General features: G+C 37.2%; 1 protein-coding gene across 5 annotated transcripts in view; it reads right to left on the reverse strand.

The window, feature by feature from the left end:
* Positions 1–20,077, reverse strand: part of lrp1bb (low density lipoprotein receptor-related protein 1Bb) — a 250,801-nt gene extending 230,724 nt beyond the window's left edge. For all 5 annotated transcript variants that reach the window (XR_003277158.1, XM_026217735.1, XM_026217734.1 and 2 more), the window contains exon 1: positions 19,815–20,077. Coding sequence is in view for 4 of the 5 variants with exons in the window: in XM_026217735.1 (XP_026073520.1) it covers positions 19,815–19,908 (94 nt within the window). In the remaining variant the exon portion in view is untranslated. The remainder of the gene's footprint in view (positions 1–19,814) is intronic.
* Positions 20,078–21,305: the final 1,228 nt, after the last annotated feature.

The raw sequence follows: 21,305 nt of genomic DNA on the forward strand, positions 1-21,305 counted from the left end.
CCGCCTAGGAAACAGGCTTCCTTAAGAACATTTAGCCAACCAGTCATTCAAGCAACCCACTGACTAGATGATTTTGAAGATGTGCAGTTTTGCACATCCCTATGATAGACATGTTAAGCACAATATACTCTCAGATATTATGCATTGTCTCACTTGCTGTTTCGTAGCATACAAATGCACAATTTGAATCCTCGTGTCTTGAATCCCGTGCTTTTATTAATTTCAGTCTGTAAAATCTTGTTCCTTTTGCTGAATGGACAAAGATAGATGAACAGCCTCAAAAAACAATTATGGTTTCAAGTACGGACTAATTGCTGCTTGGAAGTAAACAAAATCATTAGGCCGGTGCTTACCAAACAGTGCAATTCTAGTTGCCTTCGAAATATTACTGAACCCTGCTGATGCCGTAACATTTTAAGATACTTAGGGGTATTAAGGTATTTTATCATTAACTGATTAGATACATTCATAAAAGCAAGGGCTGTCTAGAACCCATCAGACTTGCTAATTCTACAATTGTGCCATTTTATTGCACTTTCAATCCTGCCACAGTGCATGCAATAACAAAACCTTCAATTCAATGCAACACAATAGAAAAGCACATAAAAATCTATAAAAGGCCCTTATAATATTCTTATTGAGAGCCCTTGTAGGATATGCACAAGAATGCCAGGCACTGAAATCAAATCTCTGATTTAAAATCTTATAAACTGCAGTTCAGTTCATGCCTCACTGCTCAAATGACTATTGCTGAATTTGATGCAAATAAATCAGTAGATCAGAGTGGAGGGGAAATTTCAATTAGGTGACAACTGCAAAGGATCTTGAAAGTTACGTGAGCTACAGAAAAGCAGGCAAATCAAATTAATCCAGAATGGCATATAAAGGAAGCTTCTCTTTTTGTAATCATACTAGATAAAGCTTGGCTAATATAAAAAGGTGAAAATTTAATTTTCAGGCCGGGAGAAATGTCTGCGATCAGGTAGCAAAAGAGAGGGGGTTGAAACGCTGTCGCCAAATAAAACGGTCTGTAAAATGAAATCTGAGCTGCTGCATTTCCCGAAGGGCACTGGCTTATTATAACTCAGATTCCTTGTTTAATTAAAGGTGCTTGAGTGCTGTGATTGGCAGGAGATTTTAATGTCACCTATACTTTTCTAAATTGCTTTCCTCTGTGTGTTGGTGGTCAGAGGTGGATTACCTGTATTACAGCCTCTCCTCATAATCAAAATCAGTGACAGTGGTCAGTTTCCTAGCCAGTCATTTAAGGTCCACTGTTCTACTAAATCACACATTGTACTTTATTGTACAGCCTATGCATAATAAAAGCATACTTGATGTTCAGTATAAATTGGCCATGTTCCAGGTCTCCAATCGCATCAGGTGAACCCTATATAATAACAACCCTATATATGTAATCCTATATATGAGCAAATTTACGCACATATTCAAAACTGAAAAAAAAAAGACAATCTCGATTTTCTCAAGAATATGACCTCCAGCAGGAGACGTGAAGTGAACTTGTATGTTATCAAGAGCTGTAAAGGAAAGACACATAAATCAGATTGCTGCCTATCATTGCTACTGTTAACTAATAATAAACAATTTATCTCATGCCACAAGAAATTACTAAACCCCAGGAATATCTAGTGCTTTATGGCGCTACACCAAGCTAGGTGCCTGAGGAAAATGACACATGGTCTGTTTTTGAAATGACGTCAATGAATATGTAAGCACTGGTTTTAAAATGTACAACGTATGATCCCTTAAGCCTTTCCTCCATCCAAGAACTTTACTAACCCAAAAACATGGATTTTCACTGTTATGTGTATTCTTGTTATTTTTTAGTAGTGGTATTCAGGTGTGGTGTCTTTCACTACTTTAGAAATAACACACCTGAATAAATAGTCAAAAATTTAATAGAGATTATGAAAATACCCTATATCATTTATGTAATTAATGAAATGTTAATTGAATGCAAGAGAACTTTAAAAGAACAATTTACAGAGTAATTTACAGAATAATTAAAATGCCTCTGATTGGAAGCACAAAATGTACAGTACATGTTGGTGATTGCTTACCATGCTCATCTGCTGCAAAATAAATTGCATCATAAATAATAGACGAGAGCCTACAGACCTGTCAGTGCAATATTATTTTTTATATTATTATTTTTCCCCCTGAAATATTCTTGTGAAAAATGAAGTATAAATATTGATTGGGTTGAGAATATTGATATAGTATCATGATGTAAATTATTGTAATACTTTGAAATATCATTTTTTTCAGCAGCTGTAATCAAATACTAAATAATTTGTTGAAATTTGACAAAAAAAAATCACTGGATTACTGGACATTTCTTAGGGTTCTGTCATGAAACATTTGTCAAATGCTAATAGTTTAGCTACTTGGATCTTACTTCACACACTTTCACAGTTTAAACTGAAGCGTGTCATGTTAGCCTTTTTAAATTGGATTATTGTGCTGTACAGATTTTATAAAGCAGTCACATGATATTGAGCAAACTTACAGTGACAGCTTCATTAATTATAATAGCATTGTCTTCTTTCTCATTTTCTGTGAATAATTCATTTGAAATTTGAATAGCAGTTTTGATTTTCAAGCTTCTAAGAGGATCTAAGTTTACTTTTTTATATACTGATGGATAAGAAAGTAATCAAGGAACAGTTCTTAGCGTATTTTGGATCTATAGCCTACAAAAAACAAATACAAAAATAGGTTATTGCATGCAGTTGCCAAAAATAAATAAATAATAATAATAATATTTGTTTATTTTTATTGCCATTCCAGCACCTTTGGCTATTTTCATATCAACTCACATTAATATAACAAATCTTATATAAGATTTTTTTATTTCAATATACGATTAAAAAAAAAGACAAAAAAAGGTAAGATAATTCCTGGTGAAACATACATAAATACAGTATTGTTCAAAATAATAGCAGTACAATGTGACTAACCAGAATAATCAAGGTTTTTCGTATATTTTTTTATTGCTACGTGGCAAACAAGTTACCAGTAGGTTCAGTAGATTCTCAGAAAACAAATGAGACCCAGCATTCATGATATGCACGCTCTTAAGGCTGTGCAATTGGGCAATTAGTTGAATTAGTTGAAAGGGATGTGTTCAAAAAAATAGCAGTGTGGCATTCAATCACTGAGGTCATCAATTTTGTGAAGAAACAGGTGTGAATCAGGTGGCCCCTATTTAAGGATGAAGCCAACACTTGTTGAACATGCATTTGAAAGCTGAGGAAAATGGGTCGTTCAAGACATTGTTCAGAAGAACAGCGTACTTTGATTAAAAAGTTGATTAGAGAGGGGAAAACCTATAAAGAGGTGCAAAAAATGATAGGCTGTTCAGCTAAAATGATCTCCAATGCCTTAAAATGGAGAGCAAAACCAGAGAGACGTGGAAGAAAACGGAAGACAACCATCAAAATGGATAGAAGAATAACCAGAATGGCAAAGGCTCAGCCAATGATCACCTCCAGGATGATCAAAGACAGTCTGGAGTTACCTGTAAGTACTGTGACAGTTAGAAGACGTCTGTGTGAAGCTAATCTATTTTCAAGAATCCCCCGCAAAGTCCCTCTGTTAAAAAAAAGGCATGTGCAGAAGAGGTTACAATTTGCCAAAGAACACATCAACTGGCCTAAAGAGAAATGGAGGAACATTTTGTGGACTGATGAGAGTAAAATTGTTCTTTTTGGGTCCAAGGGCCACAGGCAGTTTGTGAGACGACCCCCAAACTCTGAATTCAAGCCACAGTACACAGTGAAGACAGTGAAGCATGGAGGTGCAAGCATCATGATATGGGCATGTTTCTCCTACTATGGTGTTGGGCCTATTTATCGCATACCAGGGATCATGGATCAGTTTGCATATGTTAAAATACTTGAAGAGGTCATGTTGCCCTATGCTGAAGAGGACATGCCCTTGAAATGGTTGTTTCAACAAGACAATGACCCAAAACACACTAGTAAACGGGCAAAGTCTTGGTTCCAAACCAACAAAATTAATGTTATGGAGTGGCCAGCCCAATCTCCAGACCTTAATCCAATTGAGAACTTGTGGGGTGATATCAAAAATGCTGTTTCTGAAGCAAAACCAAGAAATGTGAATGAATTGTGGAATGTTGTTAAAGAATCATGGAGTGGAATAACAGCTGAGAGGTGCCACAAGTTGGTTGACTCCATGCCACACAGATGTCAAGCAGTTATAAAAAACTGTGGTCATACAACTAAATATTAGTTTAGTGATTCACAGGATTGCTAAATCCCAGAAAAAAAAAATGTTTGTACAAAATAGTTTTGAGTTTGTACAGTCAAAGGTAGACACTGCTATTTTTTTGAACACACCCCTTTCAACTAATTGCCCAATTGCACAGCCTTAAGAGCGTGCATATCATGAATGCTGGGTCTTGTTTGTTTTCTGACAATCTACTGAACCTACTGGTAACTTGTTTGCCACGTAGCAATAAAAAATATACTAAAAACCTTGATTATTCTGGTTAGTCACATTGTACTGCTATTATTTTGAACAATACTGTACATCCATTAGAGAACTTTGAGGAATAATGTTGCCTAGTGGCATTTAAAGTAGAACATTCCAACACAATGTTTTACAGACAGAGGGGTTCCAACAAAAATATAGGAGAGCTCCAACCAGGATTTTTGAAGTTGATCACTGATCGCCTGATCACTGATTTTTTTTTTATTTATTTGCATTTAATTCAAGCATTTTATTACAAGCAATCCTGCGGTTCATAAAAAACTTGTTTTGCTACCTCCATGAATGTCAACTATTTCCGCCTTGTTTTTTAAAAGTGCTCTTTTCCTTTAAAAAAGCCATAGCCTATGTGTTGACTGTGTCTTGGGGGAAGTCGTGACCTACTGGATAGACTTGTAACTTGAAGGTCGCAGGTTCGAGTCTCAGGTCTGGCAAGGACTGTAGGTTGGCGGAGTGAATAACCAGCGCGCTCTCCACTGTCAAGACTGGTTGCCCACTTAAGCTAAGCAGGGTTGACCCTGGTCAGTACATGGATTGGAGACTACCTGGGAAAACTATGTTGCTGCTGGAAGAGGTGCTAGTGAGGCCAGCAAGGGATCTTTGTGGGCAATAATGCCCCAGAATAGTGACGGGGACACTATACTGAAAAAAGCACCGTCCTTCGGATGATACGTTAAACCAAGGTCCTGACTCTCAGTGGTCATTAAAAATCCCATGGCACTTCTCTTAAATAGGGGTGTATCCCCGGTGCCCTGGCCAAATTCCCTCCATTGGCCCTTGTGGATCATAGCTCCTAATAATCCCCATCCACTGGCTCTTTCTCTCTCTCCTCTCCACTTATAGCAGGTGTGTGGTGAATGCACTGCCGTTGTTGTACTGTTCTCTCCCGTCACATCATACTGCACACTGGTGGTGGCTGAGGACCCCCTCATATGATTATAAAGTGCTTTTGGGTGTACAGCAATACATAGTATAGCGCTATATAAATGCCTCATTTATTCAATCAAACACAGTAGACTTTAATTATATGCATTTATGGTATAAATCACTGTATTTTCGTGCCAGTGCATATTTATCACAAACAATGCGCTGTTACATTAATTCAGCGCATGCAGCGCAGCAAAAATAGACTCTGTGTGGAAACGATCTCTGCACACTGCAGCACACAAACCGCTCCTGGAATGCACTGCCGGACCACAGCCGTGTGCAGTGGGAGTGCTTTAATCTGTTAACAGAAGCACAGAAAAAATATGCACCGCATATGCAACCTGCACACTGCAAACAGAGTAAGGGTGTACTCACATTAGCCAGTTTGAACCGTGTCCGGGTGCGTTTGACCACCAAAGTGCTCCGAATCGTGCCCGGGCGCGGCTCGATTGGCCGGCCCTGGCCCGCTTGGAAGAGGTGGGCCAGGGCACGGTTCAGTTGGAGCACGGAAAAGGACGCGTTGCGTCACGGTTTTGCGACGCTCCAAAACCAACATGGCAGGGAAAGGGTCGCTTTGGTCTACGGCAGAGGTGCAAAACGCATAAAAACTAAAAACTGCAAAGTCCTTGCTGCACTTCAGCTGGTACCTTGCAAACATCCTCATACGAGCAGCGCGATTACGTGAAAATTTTCACGCCACTAAGGCAACACATCTGTTTAACAACAGGCTGTGAGAGGGCTGTGGACCAAACGACACAAAATTATCCACAAAGAAAACAGAGCGATGTACTCCATTGCGTTCAGAGAGCGCCACTCTTCCTGTTTATCCCGAAACCGTCGCACCATAATGACGTAAGCGTGCTCCGGCACGAATGCTGAAACGCTATATGTGAGTGCAGGCCAGAGGGGGAGTGGGGAGGGGGGACAATCGTACTTGGGCCCGGTTCATGGCAACCGTGTCTAGTGTGAAAGTGAACCTGCCGTTAAGTGTTTGGAATGGTTTAAACTGCCAAAAATGAAAAAGAAATGCAATGTACAGTATGAACTTAATTGACAATGCGACACATTCTCGATTGTGGAAGTGACAAATCCTGTGTATTTTATGGAATAAACATTCATTATCAAGTGAAATAAATTAAGCATTCTGCCGGTGTTTGTTTGTTTTGTTTTTTTCATCATTGTGCAGCTGTAACACATAGCGGTCCCTAGATGAAATCCTTCCTATGACATCAGCCAATCAATAGCCATGAGGATATCATCTCAATTTCACAGCACCTACAGTACAACCACCACACTTGCTGTTGTTTAATCAGTCAATGTGATCGCCCTCATTCTTTTGTGTTCTTAATGAGCAGTAGAGGCGTCTCAGTTCAGGACATATCAATCAGAGTTACTACTAGGACATTTTTTAGCTTGTCAGCAGGTTAACACGCATGGCTTAGCAAGGGTATTACAGTTGTGAATACATTCATTGAACCATGTTGTAAACGTTATATAGAGCGAGTGTAACTTGTTCATAACACATTCCAGATTTCAATTATTCTTCCCTTTCCACAATGTCTCAAAAATTACCTCTCCACCCGCCCCAACCCGCTCTGCACTATTGCAAATCATTTGCAGCAACAATATGACAGGGCTTTATTAATGGCTCCCTGTTCTGGCATTCACACTCAACAAGCATTGAACACACAGCAACCTCAGTATGTTATTCACTTTGATAAATGATTCAAATAATACTAATGATACAATGACATTCTTACATTTTTTCTTATAATAGAATATTTGACTGGGGTCACACTTAATACATATTAATGCATCCTCATGTGGAACATCACTTATGCTACTTTAATGTTTATTAGCAATCTGCCCATACCGATTATAACATTAATTTCTATTCTGCGCTGGTCCAGACAATAAAACCAGAAAGGATTATATGTTATTTTCTTTTTCTTACGCCCCTGTGAAAAATTCTGGCATCGCCGTAGAGGTCTAATCAATGAGGAACATTGTAAATGGTGATGCTGTTCGCCAGCCAAAATAAATTTAATAGTTGTGATATGTGAAAGTCTGCTGAAAGGGAGCAATAAAGATGAACTTTAATCCCTTGCTGAATCTTCAGAAAAGCCATTAGGTCAAAATACTGTGAAGGATGGTGAGAGAGGACTTTTTTTTAATAATGAAGTGCCTGGGCTCCTGGGGTAAACAATGCCAGGGGCCACCGCTAGCGTTCGGCAGATCTGAAAATTAATGTTTTGCGGCACTATCTGCAAAGGGTCCCCTAGGGCACACGCTGGCTGCCATATCCAGGAGCAAAGAGGTGCCCAAATTGTACAAATGCATTTTGATAACAGCCACACTGTCAGATGGAATCTATGCATCAGCTTCTCTATTACATATAATGGACCTGACAGGCAGGATGTGCTAAATCATTCAGTCAGATTCTGGCACCTAGTGACAAGCTATTGTGACAAGCCCTGTTTAGGCCGATCCGGTGGGAAAGGAGAGAGCCTGGCTTTGAAAGTCACATGATCCACTTGAAAGACTGTTAAAGTGGAACATTTTAGAAAGAGAGAAGTTCCTGTCCTCGAAAAGTTAACTTGAATAGTGCTTGATAAACTGCATTCTAAAAAAGGAGATGATTTTTTCTTGGCCCTTAGTTTGTAATATCTTAGAGAATCCACAGTGAGACTGTGCTTTGACAGTTACTGCAAATGATCCGCTTCAGTACACTTATCAGAGACACAGACATTTACCATGGGCAACAGCATATTCACAGGGAAAAATATTTTTCCCTACACTGCAAGATCCTTTCTGAACAGGAAAACATCCCTGCAGGATGCATTAGGCTGCTTGGCAGGAGACAAAACAAGACCTTCAGAAAATGATGGTACACTAATGCTGCATTCAATTATAAGCAATCAAAATGGCCAATTCAGACATCTTTCTAGGCTGCAGATGTTTTATGTAAAGAAACTAGCCGAGGTAGAAATGGCTAATGCACAGCAATGGCTAAAAATTCGAGCAAGAAAACATTTTAACAAAAATAGTAATATTTCTTTTGAATTACTGAATTATTCTACCATACACTATGGAAGGATTTTCCGGACTATTTTCAAATGGATTTGCAAATTGTATTTTAATTAGTGTTTTCAAAATGTGGACGCATAAATTGTGAATTGTAACTGTACTTTGACTGTTTTTTGAAGATACATTTTTTTTTTTTTAAATAGACGATTTTGTGGAATGTTTTGAAACATTTAAGTAAACAGTGAAATTGTGGAGGACATTTTGACACTCACAGCAGCAAGCTGACGACGGTTCGTATGGTACAGATTTCCTTTTACTAAGAAGCCATTTGGTTTTGGACAGGTTAAATGAGTTAGTGGTCTTGACGAACAGCATCATCAGTAATAATGTCTTTGCCAATCTAATGCCGCGTTTCCACTGAAATTACTCGGCACAATTGTACCAGGAACTTTTTTCCCCAGGAACTATTTTGCTTTCTGTGTTTCCACTGCGGTCAAAAGCACCGGGAAGATTAGGCAAATAGTCTGGTGACGTAGGTCTGCATGCGTTTCTCAATACAAATTACGCTGATCTCAGGCTTCTCTGTCATCATTCAATTACCCTCATGCCATTGTAAACAAAAAACAGTCCAAGGTTGAACATTAATTAGGCCAAAAATGCTCAATATGGGTGACGTTTCAAGCTTAAATGTTCTTCATCAGACATAAAAACAAAAACACATTGAGGACCATTTTTCTATAGAGTGAAGTTCATTGTGGTCCAGCACAAACACACACAAATCCACAGAAGAAAGTGAGTAATACAGGTTCTGCCTGAACTATTCCTTTAACTCTCCTGTTGTGCTCAAAAATTGGGTACAGATTTTGTGCTTTCGTGTTAGGGGTCAAAGTGACCGACAGTGGTTTCCATGCAATTTCCCAAATATCAACATTCAGCTAAAAACAGTAAACCTGTATTGTAGCTGGTCAAAATAATTTGTACTTAGTAATTATTGCTATGTGTACTTCCTCTGCATTTTTATTCTTTTGTCTTTTTTCAAACCCTTCTGAGGTTAAAATAAGTTTCTCACACTTTCTTTTTTTTAAAATGCTACAACAGTTTAGTAACTGAGATCCAAAAACGAAACAAAAAACAATCATACAAAATAAACTAACAACCAAAAACAACCTTTGACAGACTTTTTTTGACTGTGAAGCTCAAATAGATGAATAAACAGCAATTTTTCCTGGGGTGATTTAGAAGACAAGTCTCAGTTTCATGTAAACATTGAATCTTATAAAAAGCATATTTTAGTGGGGTTTTTTTTATTATTATTTTATTTTATATATATATAGTGTTTATCAAAGTGTTGCTTTTCGGAAATTTGCATGGAAAACAATGGAGGCCCTAAATGAAAACTTCATGAACTTCAATGAACTTGAAAAGAGCATGCACAAAGAGAACTTGCAGCATGTGCAGCATTTTTACTTTCATCATGAACAGAGTAATGTGGAATTTTTCACTATGTCTGTTAAGGACACAGTGTTACTCATTTGTTTTTCCCAGAGACCTCTGTCCAGATACAACAACAAACTCATTGTTAACCAGCTAAAATAAGGGCTCAACTCTTGGATCCAGATCACGTAGTGAGGAAAAGTCAAAGTATGACCTCTCCACCCGGTGTCAGACAAGTCAGCATGACACCTGAACAATCAAAAATAGCAGTCAGCCCATGACTTCAACACATTACAGACTCCAGCCACTGCGGCACACTTCATTTGATGAAGTTCAGGTCCCTTCTGTCCTGTCAATCAGCATGGAGCATGACAGCATTATGCACGTTCTTCCATCCAAGGCAAATCATTTCTGAAACTGCCATGTTGACATGTCTGGTTACCTGTGCTTCTCTCAGCTCTCAAGTTCTAATTCTGCTATTCCCTCTTGACTTTTAGACAATGTTTCAAAAACATTATAAAATATAATATTTGCAGTCTATCCATTATTTAGTGTGTGTGTTTTTTATAACACATCCAAACTCTACAAATGATTTGATAAATGATCAAACACCTAAATGTAACATAATCTGTATGCAGTATCCATAACAGGCCGTTTTGAAAGAGCTGCACTACAAAGTGGTTTTTCAAAGCTATGAGATGTCAGTGAATGACCCACCTTTTTTTATTCTCTCTCTCTCTCTCTCTCTCTCTCTCTCTCTCGCTCTCTCTGTCTGTTGTTTCCTATAGACTGCATTTACTAATCTGCCTCAACATTTAATTCAGGCATTACAATTGATTTTAAGGGCTACTTGATAATAATTAATCCCCTGCTGAAGAGTTTTTGTTTCCCTAGAAACCAAGTGCAACCACAAAACTGCCTCGCTGAAGCATTTTTGCTAAGCTGGTTACCTTCACCTATTTTGGCTTGTTAGGCAAGAAGGCTTTGACTTTTCTGTTTCAAAGAAATTAATTGCCTTTAGCAGAGATAAATAGCAAGTGTCAAGTACCGATGCCAAAAGCAGGGATCCCAGTCGAATGAAAAAGCAACATAAAAAAAAAAAAGAAAGGCCATTTTCACATTGTGGCATAACCACCAAGGCTCAGTGTGAAACAACGGGCTGGATGTATTAAACACTCTTAGCCTCTTGTTTTTCTGTTCCATAATTATAGTGGAGGAAACGTAACAGGTGACTTATGATGCATCAACAGGCCTACAGAAAATTGCCAGAATCAAATCGGCTTAAAATCTACCATCGCTGTTCACATCCATTTGGATGTTTTCATTGGTTTTACCAAAACAGACCAGACGAAAAATAACAGTTACCAGTTCAAATGATTCATAAGACAATTACTCACAATAGCACAAGTTCTAAAATCATTAGTGCCTTTCATCTTATCTTTTAGCTCCCCTTCTGTTCTTTTTTGTATATTATGAGACTGTGTACTGAAGAACATTTTAGATGACTGTTATTTGTCCAGCTGTGAGCACTGGAAGTGAAAGACAGTCAGGGATTGGAAGGCTGAGTGCTTTATCTCATGTGCTTTCACAGAGTGCTGATGCGCATCAGAGACGCAGAGGGTGAACGCACTTCTCCAGCACAGAAAGAAAAGAAACAAAAACAAGCAGGCATGTATCTAATAAGAACAAAAGGAGTCATAAACAGAAAGAAGTCAGCTGTGACAGACCAGAGCAGGTTGTGAACCAAAACTAAGATGCTGTTGCCAAAAGGACTGCCAAACTAGACAAGAAAGAAAGCTGACATGCATTAAATTGCATACTATTAACACATAATGCATTTAAAATAAGATATGGGTCACACTGGTTAAGTGGACTAATGTAACAACTGACGGTAGATTAGTAAGGTCATACAGACAATACAGATTTTTTTTTTCTTACAAATTTATATTGTTATATTTGTGATTATGTTCTGCACTAAACGTGACCATTTTCGGTAGGCCAGGATCTCTACACATTATTTTTAAAGGAATACTTCACCCAAAGATGAATATTTGCTGAAAATGTACTTACCCTACGGATTAGGAGAAATTAGCATTACGTCACTTGCTTACCATTGGATCCTCTGCAGTGAATGGGTGCCGTTAGAGTGAGAATCCAAACAGCTGCTAAAAACATCACGATAATCCACAAGTAATCCACCTAACTGCAGTCCAATTAATACAAAATATTGTGAAGTAAAAAACACACACTGGTGAATAAGTGATGTAATAATATTTCCAAATCACTTCAGAATCACTCCAAAATCAAGGTAATATAGTTGTTAACCAGGAATTAACAAAAAAAAAAAAAAAGTATTAATACATATTGACATATAGGAGGCTGATATATACATAATGGGCCATATAACATTGATTAACAGTCCCCCCCAAGAAAAAAAAAAATATATATATTTTTACTTTCAAAACCCAACTGTAGCTCTCTATAGCCTTAAAAAGTAATATTAAAGTATGGTCATTTAACAAACTAATGTTGCTGGTACTGAGATGAGGTGCCCAGTGAGAAATCAGAATTCAATAATAAAATACAAAGAGAACGCAAGCTGCATGAAACTGCACGGAGAGTAGATCACCGCACGAGTCCTGCTGAGCTGGGTTACCAACCAAATTTGGTGGTAATTAACTGAAATCAAATAATTATTTTATATCAAAGTACATTAAGATAAAAGGAATTCAAACTAAACCAAACCACCTTAATTCCCTTTGAATGCCTTTCTTCTGAATGAGGGACAGATGATGAATTAGGCTTCTTTATGGGTTTTTAAAACATTCCAGCATCAGCTTCTCAGCCCTATAGCAGCATGCCAGGTGGCAGCTGGGACAGTTGCCTTTTAATCTGGTTTGGCGGTCCTAAATCACTGCCACAACAGCAGGCATGATGAAGGGGAGTTTGGAAGAGAAATTCACTCAGACACTCCTCTGGCCAAGGGTTGGTCTCTTTCTCTCTCTTCTCTCTCTCTCTCTCTGTCTATCTCTCTCTCCAGGTGTGTGGCCTTGTTTGCCATATGTCAAGTGAGTGAACCAATAATATCCACAGGCCTACAGGAGCCTGGCCAAAAACAAGTTTTTATATGGTATGACACTAAAAACCACATAGGGCTGAAAGAACCTCAGGTCGCACTTTCATGCTTCAGTCATGAGTCATGCTGTGTATAGAGTCTTTTTAAAGATTTTTAAAGATTTAACAGTGCACCGAAGCTACATGCTAACTATGAGGTGCCTCATGAGGGTGCCCCAACTACTTGTTTTGGGCTCAGGCTGTCAGACAGCCCCAGGATAAAACTGTCGCGGAGTCTGTTGAATCTCTGCAACTCTGGTCCACTGTCTGGATATACTGCTGAGTCTAGCATTAGTTTTAACCTGTCTAAACCCTTATACAATAAAAGAATGAAAGTCAGATTCCTTTAATTGGACCAAAAAGTGAACAGAGTGAAAAAGTACCTCGTTCTTTTAGTATTCACTCATCTTAGGTCTCTTTGTACATTAGCATTGACACATTTAGTGGATGCTTTTATTAAAACCAACTAACAACAGAACATTTGTTTTTGGTTTAACTTTAGCAAAAAAAAAATTATTTGCTCAAAACATAATATTTTTACATTATCTTTAGTTAAAAAATAAATAAATAAATAAATAGTGCATTCCATAAATGTAATATAAAACTATATCTTGATATATGTACTAGTGTTAAAAAAGTTGGAGTTGGTAAGGTTTTGTAATACTTTTTAAATAAATTCTGTATGCTCACCAAAGCTGCATTTATTTAATCAAAAACAGTAATATTGTGAAATATTATTACAATTTGAATGACCGGTTTTCTATTAAAACTTAATGTGTTGCTTAATGTTTATGTGGAAACAATACAATTTGTTTTCAATATTCTTTGATAAACAGTTCAAAAGAATAGCTTTTATTTGAAATAGAAATAGTTTGTTACAATATAAATGCCTTGTTGTTTTACTTTAGGACAATTTAATGTGTCCTTGCTGAATAAAATTATTTTGTTTTCTCTTACCCCAAACTTTTAAACTGTACTGTATGTTGATGTAAAACATACATATTTAGAGGTAAATTTCAGTAAACTGAATCATGTTTTTTTTTTTTTTTTTTTATCTACTGAAAGCCTCATTCACACAAAAGTATTATATTTATAAATGTAATTTCATGACTTTCATGCAGCGTTACAAGGCGGTTCAGCTAAACCATCAAGCTTTCCAATCGTGCAGAACACTGAAGACCTCTGAGAGTCTCTGAGCAGTTTATATATAATATAATCCTCATTGTTATCTCCACAGAAATAAAATAAGCGGCTCATCTCCTTCTCTGTGTGTCATCATTACCTCTATATGGTTCACAATATTATAAACAAACCACACAGCACCACAAAAGCCAGCTGCACTCATGTCCAGCCCTCTGAGAAGCACATTTGGTCAATTTACACTTTGTTAAAAATACATAAAATCATTTCAGCAAACTGTAAACACACCATAATACTATTGTTTTCTTATTTATTTTATTTCTGTTTCAGTACTTGTTGCGGTGTCATTTTCTTACATAAATATGAAAATTCTTCATATGTTCAAAGTAACACAAATCTGGTTTTGATATCTGGTTTGTCTATGCATTTAATAAATTATTACAATAAATTATTAATTTCCTCTACTTTTCACAAAGCACATTGTTTTGCGCATTACGAATATTTGCTAATCTTTTAGTCTTCAGAATAAAACACTGATATATTATTGCAGACCCATAATTGTCTCTGATTTACCATATTCTAATTGAAATATATACATGTATTCTAGTGATGTTTTATAGTGACTGGTACCCCTCCACTAAAGACAAAATGTTGAGAGAGAGAGAGAGAGAGAGAAAGAAGAAGAAGATCCACTGCTTCATTAATCACATCACTTATGCTGCACATTTCACAAAATGCTTAATCTGAAACATGTGAATAATTAATTGAACAGTGAGAACACACAAACACACACACACACACGCATACACACACACACACACACACACACACACACACACACACACGCACACACACACACACACGCACACACGCACACACACACACCGGTCTGAACATGGGACTCCACACCAGCTCAAAAGCTCACGAACGTGTCTACAATACCAGGGCACCATGTTTCAGAGGTGGGTACAGTAGGCTACCCAAAAATTTTACTCAAGTAAAAGTAAAAGTACGTATAGAAATATTCACTCAAGTAAAACTAAAAGTAATAGTCTGAATAAAAAAGTATCGGACAAAAAAAAAAAAAACTTAAGTAGTTAGTCACTAGTTACTTTGGATCATATTTTGTATATCTCTAGTCTATTTTTAGTTAGATATATAGATACAATGTTTGTAATGTATGTGTCTGTTACAACTTTAAATATACTGCAAAAGTATTAATTACCCAAAAAATGTACTCAAGTAAATGTAACGAAGTAAATGTAACTTGTAACTTGTAACCACCTCTGCCATGTGTTTAACCTGATCTAACAGCTGACAGACTGTTTTCTGAAAATGAAGCAAAGATGTCCAGATCCAGTTAAAATGGGTGCATAAATCCACAAATTATAACAAAGTATGCACTCTCCTGACTGTGGTTTTAGAAGCATCCAAAATATTTTACTCAAGGAGTGGCCAAACATTAATTAACATTATTTAAAATGTATGTATTATTTATTTTATATCTTGACCTTCTCCATTAGCTTCCACAGAGCTGGTCCAGCATTTCAACATAAAAAACAATGTAATAGGCCAGCAGATTATTGTTCATTACAGGATTTGTTCCAACAGCAATGTTCGGCCACAACCACTTGATCCGTCAAAAGTCAGAACACTTAATGTTCAGCTGAATGTGTGGCCAACTTCAGCTGAACTTGAATCAGATCAAATGGTGCATGCACTAGAACGCCAACAAAAACAATGTAGCCTGCCACACATGTGCTAGATGAATCACATCCAGAAGTCAGCCTGCTGCTCTTAACAAAACCCAAGTGCTTTGCTTTGTCATCTCCCTTGCCATTTTAAACCCTTTTTCAGCAAGTGTTTTGGCTCAAGATTATAATGCCTTATTGCTTCCCGTTTTATAGAGTATCACATGATAATTGTAAGGTCAGCCACTAAGTAGGGGCTATTTTAATGTTCTGACTCAGACCACAGGGCCAATTACTTGGTTGGGAAGGAAGAAACACCTGGAGTTGAGTCATGAATTTATACCTAGAAATTGCCTGTATGTATGTATGTATGTATGTATGTATGTATATATATATATATATATATATATATATATATATATATATATATATATATATATATATATATATATATATATATGGTGTGTGGAACCACAACAAAACACTGTTCCAAAACACATATATTTATATATATATATATATATATATATATATATTTTTTTTTTTCCCAGCATATTTCATTTTTATTTTAATATGTTTATTTTCATATTTACAATCAATTTTCACATAACTTCTCCCATCTTGGATTTATCTTTTTACTTAGCTAGCCTCAGTAGTGAAAATACTGCTATAAAACTTGGTGAAAACTAGTCAAAGAAGCCATTATAGTTGCTAACCATTTAAAACAGCCTCCACGTCTGCTATGATCACGCATGCCCTATAACACAGCTCCATAGGTTTTGCAACAGAGCATGATATCTGCCCTTTCCTTAAGTTTCACAACCAACACTTTTCCAAAACACTGCACCAACAGACACGATCCTGTGTTGATAAATACCAGATCACAGTATGTCACTTCTCAGACACTCCACAACCCAACAAACATTGAATGAACATGTTTAATCTGTGATATTTTGCAACAGATGCCGATAGGGGTAACACACAGATCCGACAAACCCTGATGAACGAGTCTGTTGGCGTTAGTTGGTGTCAGTGCAGTGTGAATTAGCCAGAAGTATCCAAATGTTCACTGAACCCTATTAAGTGACCGATTTGGAATGTTATACATTATTGCTAAAAATCTTTTTTTTATAAATATATTTCCAGCATATTTATTTTCATATTTACAATCAATTTTCACATAACTTCTCTCATCTTTGATTTTTTTTTTTTTACTTAGCTCGCCTCAGTAGTGAAATTACTGCTTTAAAAACTTGGTGAAAACTAGTCAAAGAAACCATTATAGTCGCTTACTTTTTAAAACAGCCTCCACATCTGCTATGATCACACGCATGATAACAGAGCATGATATCTGCTCTTTCCTTAAGTTTCACAAAAGCATTTCCGCTATGTGTAACAGATCAGCATTTCCTTTGCATGACTGAGGTCATTAGAACAATCACTCTTGGTGTCTTTATTGACTTCACTCCAATACAGGTATAAATCACAGTTAGACAATAAGCGAGCACAGCATGTCTTGATACAATCTCATTTAATTAGGCTCTGGGGGCATCATCACAATTTCATTACAAAAGGATAGTGCTTAACCTGCTTTTTGGGGCATGCCCAAAAAATGGAAGAAATATTTCCAGAAACCTTGAACTGTATATAACAGCCGATAAATATCTTAAGCGAAAGTCACACGGTAAGATAAAAAAGGGTTTGATATAATGAAGTATGGTTTGAGTAAACTACTTTTCAATGATGCCTTTCCATCTGCCTGCACCGGTGCTGTAAACTCTTGGCTGCGATACACTGGATTAGATGGCAAACAATGATTAAAGGTTCACTAAACAGACTTTGGAAAGAACAGTTTTATCAAGCATCCTAAGAGTGCTTATGTCACAACCACACGGATGACTCTGCTGTGATCGTCATTAATTCTTTTTTAAATATGTGATAAGTGAATTAACTGTTTTGAGAATTAGGACAGTGTATCATATGATGGAGATACAAATACAAGCACTTAGCAGGAGAACACAAGCCTCACTATTAAAATAATCTCTTTGCAGGGCACCGTGACATTATGATTCATCTGATATGATGAATATGCAGCTTTTGAAAATAACACTTTTTTTTCTCCATGAACACACCAGGATGAAGAGACAAAAAAATCTAGTGTATGTGCTAGGAAGTTCTTTCGACTTAGCCGTTTGATGTATAAATTATTAATTAAATTATGTGTTTGTTTGTTTTCTGTTAAAAAAAAAAAGTTTGTATTTGTATTTTGAGTTTCACAACTTTCCACTGCAATTAATGATAGTAAAAGAAAACATTCAAGGAGTACCAGCTGCTTCAAGACTTGCAGCCATGCTGTCAAATAAAAAACACAGAGCTATGGCCATATTAAATTATGTTTAAGGGTCAAAGGTTAATTTATGATGGCTTAGATGTAATAAAACACCCTAAATGGTTTAAAATGTCGGCTGTAGTTGATGTCATGCATGGAAAGGTCCTGCTACTTACATAACAAAATGGATGTTTAATGCATTTTTATTTTTATTTTTTAAATAATTGGTCAAAAATCTTTCAATACACTGACAAAAAAAAATGTTGTCATGTGAAACGCTACAGAGGTGCAAGTGGCCTTCTTTGTTTATAAATGCTGTTTTTAGTTATAAAAGACAGTCTTGCAATAGCTACCTAGTTATTATTTATATTGTGTATGCATTCAAATATGATACTTGAAACCAGAATCTTTTTCATGAAGCTTGTGTCTAGCATTGAGAGCACAAGGGGAAAACAATCCTGACAGATGTGTCTGTGCTCCAAGCAGACAATCTTTGCTTTATCTCAATCTGATGGTGAACAGGGATTTGCTGAAAATGAACAAAACCCCTGCAACTAGTTCAAGACTCATTGATCCCTCACATGAAGTTTCATTAAATATCTGCCCTCATTGATTTAGATTTTTCTGACAGTGTCACTCACAGTTGCTACTCCTCAACCAAAAGCTTACATCATGCAAGCCATATAAGGAAGACGTTGTGATATCTGAGAGATTTGCAAAATTTCCAACTTGAAGATAGATGTTAGAAGTTGCCACTTTATGATGTAATAATACACTGACTATGATTCAGGCAACCAACATTTTGTTACTGAAAATAAAGATTGTCCAACACAAGGTCACATGATGATTTCGTCTGAGTTCAGCTCAAAATTGTCTTTTTTCAGCAACTATTGACCACTAATAAAACTGACAAAAAATAATAATAATAGTATCAGGGTAACACATGACACTAAATAAATGCAATAAACTTTTCCTAAAAAACGCTAAAAGATAATGCTACATAACTCACACCAATGTGTATCTGACAAAAATAAGAGCAAACTACCTTTTTAAATATTGCAAGGAATTATGGAAATGTATCTTAAGAGTTTGAATCATAAGGCGACTCGTACCGTATATATTGCAATAAACAACCATTCAATTGTTATTTCACAATTTAAAATATATTTTGCACTGTTAAATGTAACCTACGTTTCTCAGTAAGCATATTCATACGTTCGAAGACTTAAAAAAAAAAAAAAAAAAGAACAAACGCATTCTTGTTTCATTTTGACAATATATCCTCCTACACACCTCACATTTCCGTCTTTAAAATCACAATAATGATTAGGGCTTGAGCTTATTCATACTCTTTTGGTTCTATCCAAGCACACCACTGGTACACTACACTAGTACACACTACAGGGAACTGAATTAGACCATAGACAACTACAATACACGAATGAAACATGCCAACCTCAACCTGACTAGTTAACAGTTCAATTAAACGTAACATTTCGGGAAAAATGCTAGCATCGAATCAAAAACGTGGACACATCACGCGCGTGGCGAGATGCGCTAACAGATTACAGGATGCTCTGCGAGCACAAGTTTTATTGTACAGCTGCTGCGTCTCTTACCTTGCTCTGAATTAGCGTCCCTCAGTGTCTGAACATTTGAGAATATATCCCCAAATCCCAGTATGACGAGTAAGGTGAGGATATATTCGGACATCGTTGCTGAGTGAGGGCGAAGGCCACCGCACTTCTTTTGCTGAAGTCCGATTCCAGTCCCCCGGTAGAGCGCCGTTATTCAGAAATGACAAGTGAAATTTGTCTGCAGAGCGCACCAAACCTCCTTCACTCCTCGCATTCAGATGGATTTCTAGGCGCTCGCGCTCATGAGCTTGCAGGCGACAGTGTGAGCAGAAAGAGAGAGAGGGGGGGAGAGACAGTGAGAGAGAGAGAGCGAGAGAGAGAGAGATGGGGACAATAACGCACTGTGAGCTTGATTTTGATCGCTTTCTAGGCACCTGACATAGCGCAGCGGTTCTCTTTTAATTTCTTGCATTAAGGACACCGACAGCAGGAAATAGCTGCTGAAATAACCAAAAACAACTGATACAAATCCTATAATCAACTACGACACCAAGAATAGTGGGACATAACAGCCCTCACAAGGGCACAAGTTTGTTGCCAAAGTGAGCATGGAGTCAGACAAGGTATAAAAATTAAAGGCCATGTTGCAGGTTAACCACCACTGTCGATTAATGGGTACATAAATCACTCAAGATATGTATATCATTTTTAAAATGTCTCAAAAATGGCAGTTCGGTGATGACGTCACGTTGGGGAGAAGTGGAGGAAAGGTAGCCTCAGCCTAGTATGATGCCGCATTCCAGGCAACCCGTAACCAGTGTTTTTCCAACCTTAAACCCATGAAAGTGCACTGGAACGGCAGTCAAACCTGTGACTTCCCACCAGTGAACTCGTACTAGACCGATGTACTCCGAGTTCCGACGTCACACAGCACGCGAAACAACAATGACAGCCCCTACGAATAATACTGCCTATGGATGCAGTGTTTATGGTACACGTTGAAAATACGGTCTTAGGACAATGTTACGTTGTGATAAAAACTGGGATGAGGAAGAGGTGGCAAGAACCAACATGTATGATGGCCCTCAGCCGTATAATGGCATGACATTCATACCTGGGCTATACCTTACCTGGCTACATCCAATTTCTTTATCAACTGTTTATGTTCACTTAAGACATTCTAACAGTTTTTCAAAGACACGGACCCACACAGGTATTTTGACATGACATGTATAGCATAGGTACATCTGCAAGATGTCTTTTAATGTTTGCTTCATCTGGAAAGCATCTGTTGTGTATAAAACATTAGCTGTCTTTTAAGATGTCAGTTTTACATTCATTCTCAATCATAAACAGCGTAGAGACATCTTCTAAACATTTATTTGACATCTGATAGGAAACGTCCTATAGACGTGTTGCAGATGAGCAAACACTAAAAAAATGTCTTGCAGATATAAATGCAGTCATGAAATCGAGGTCTCTGCGATGGACATGTGCTATCAGGGGTCCGTTTAAACACAAGAAGAGGCAAAA

The sequence above is a fragment of the Carassius auratus genome, chromosome 34 (genome assembly GCF_003368295.1).
Source record: "Carassius auratus strain Wakin chromosome 34, ASM336829v1, whole genome shotgun sequence".
NCBI lineage: Eukaryota > Metazoa > Chordata > Actinopteri > Cypriniformes > Cyprinidae > Carassius > Carassius auratus.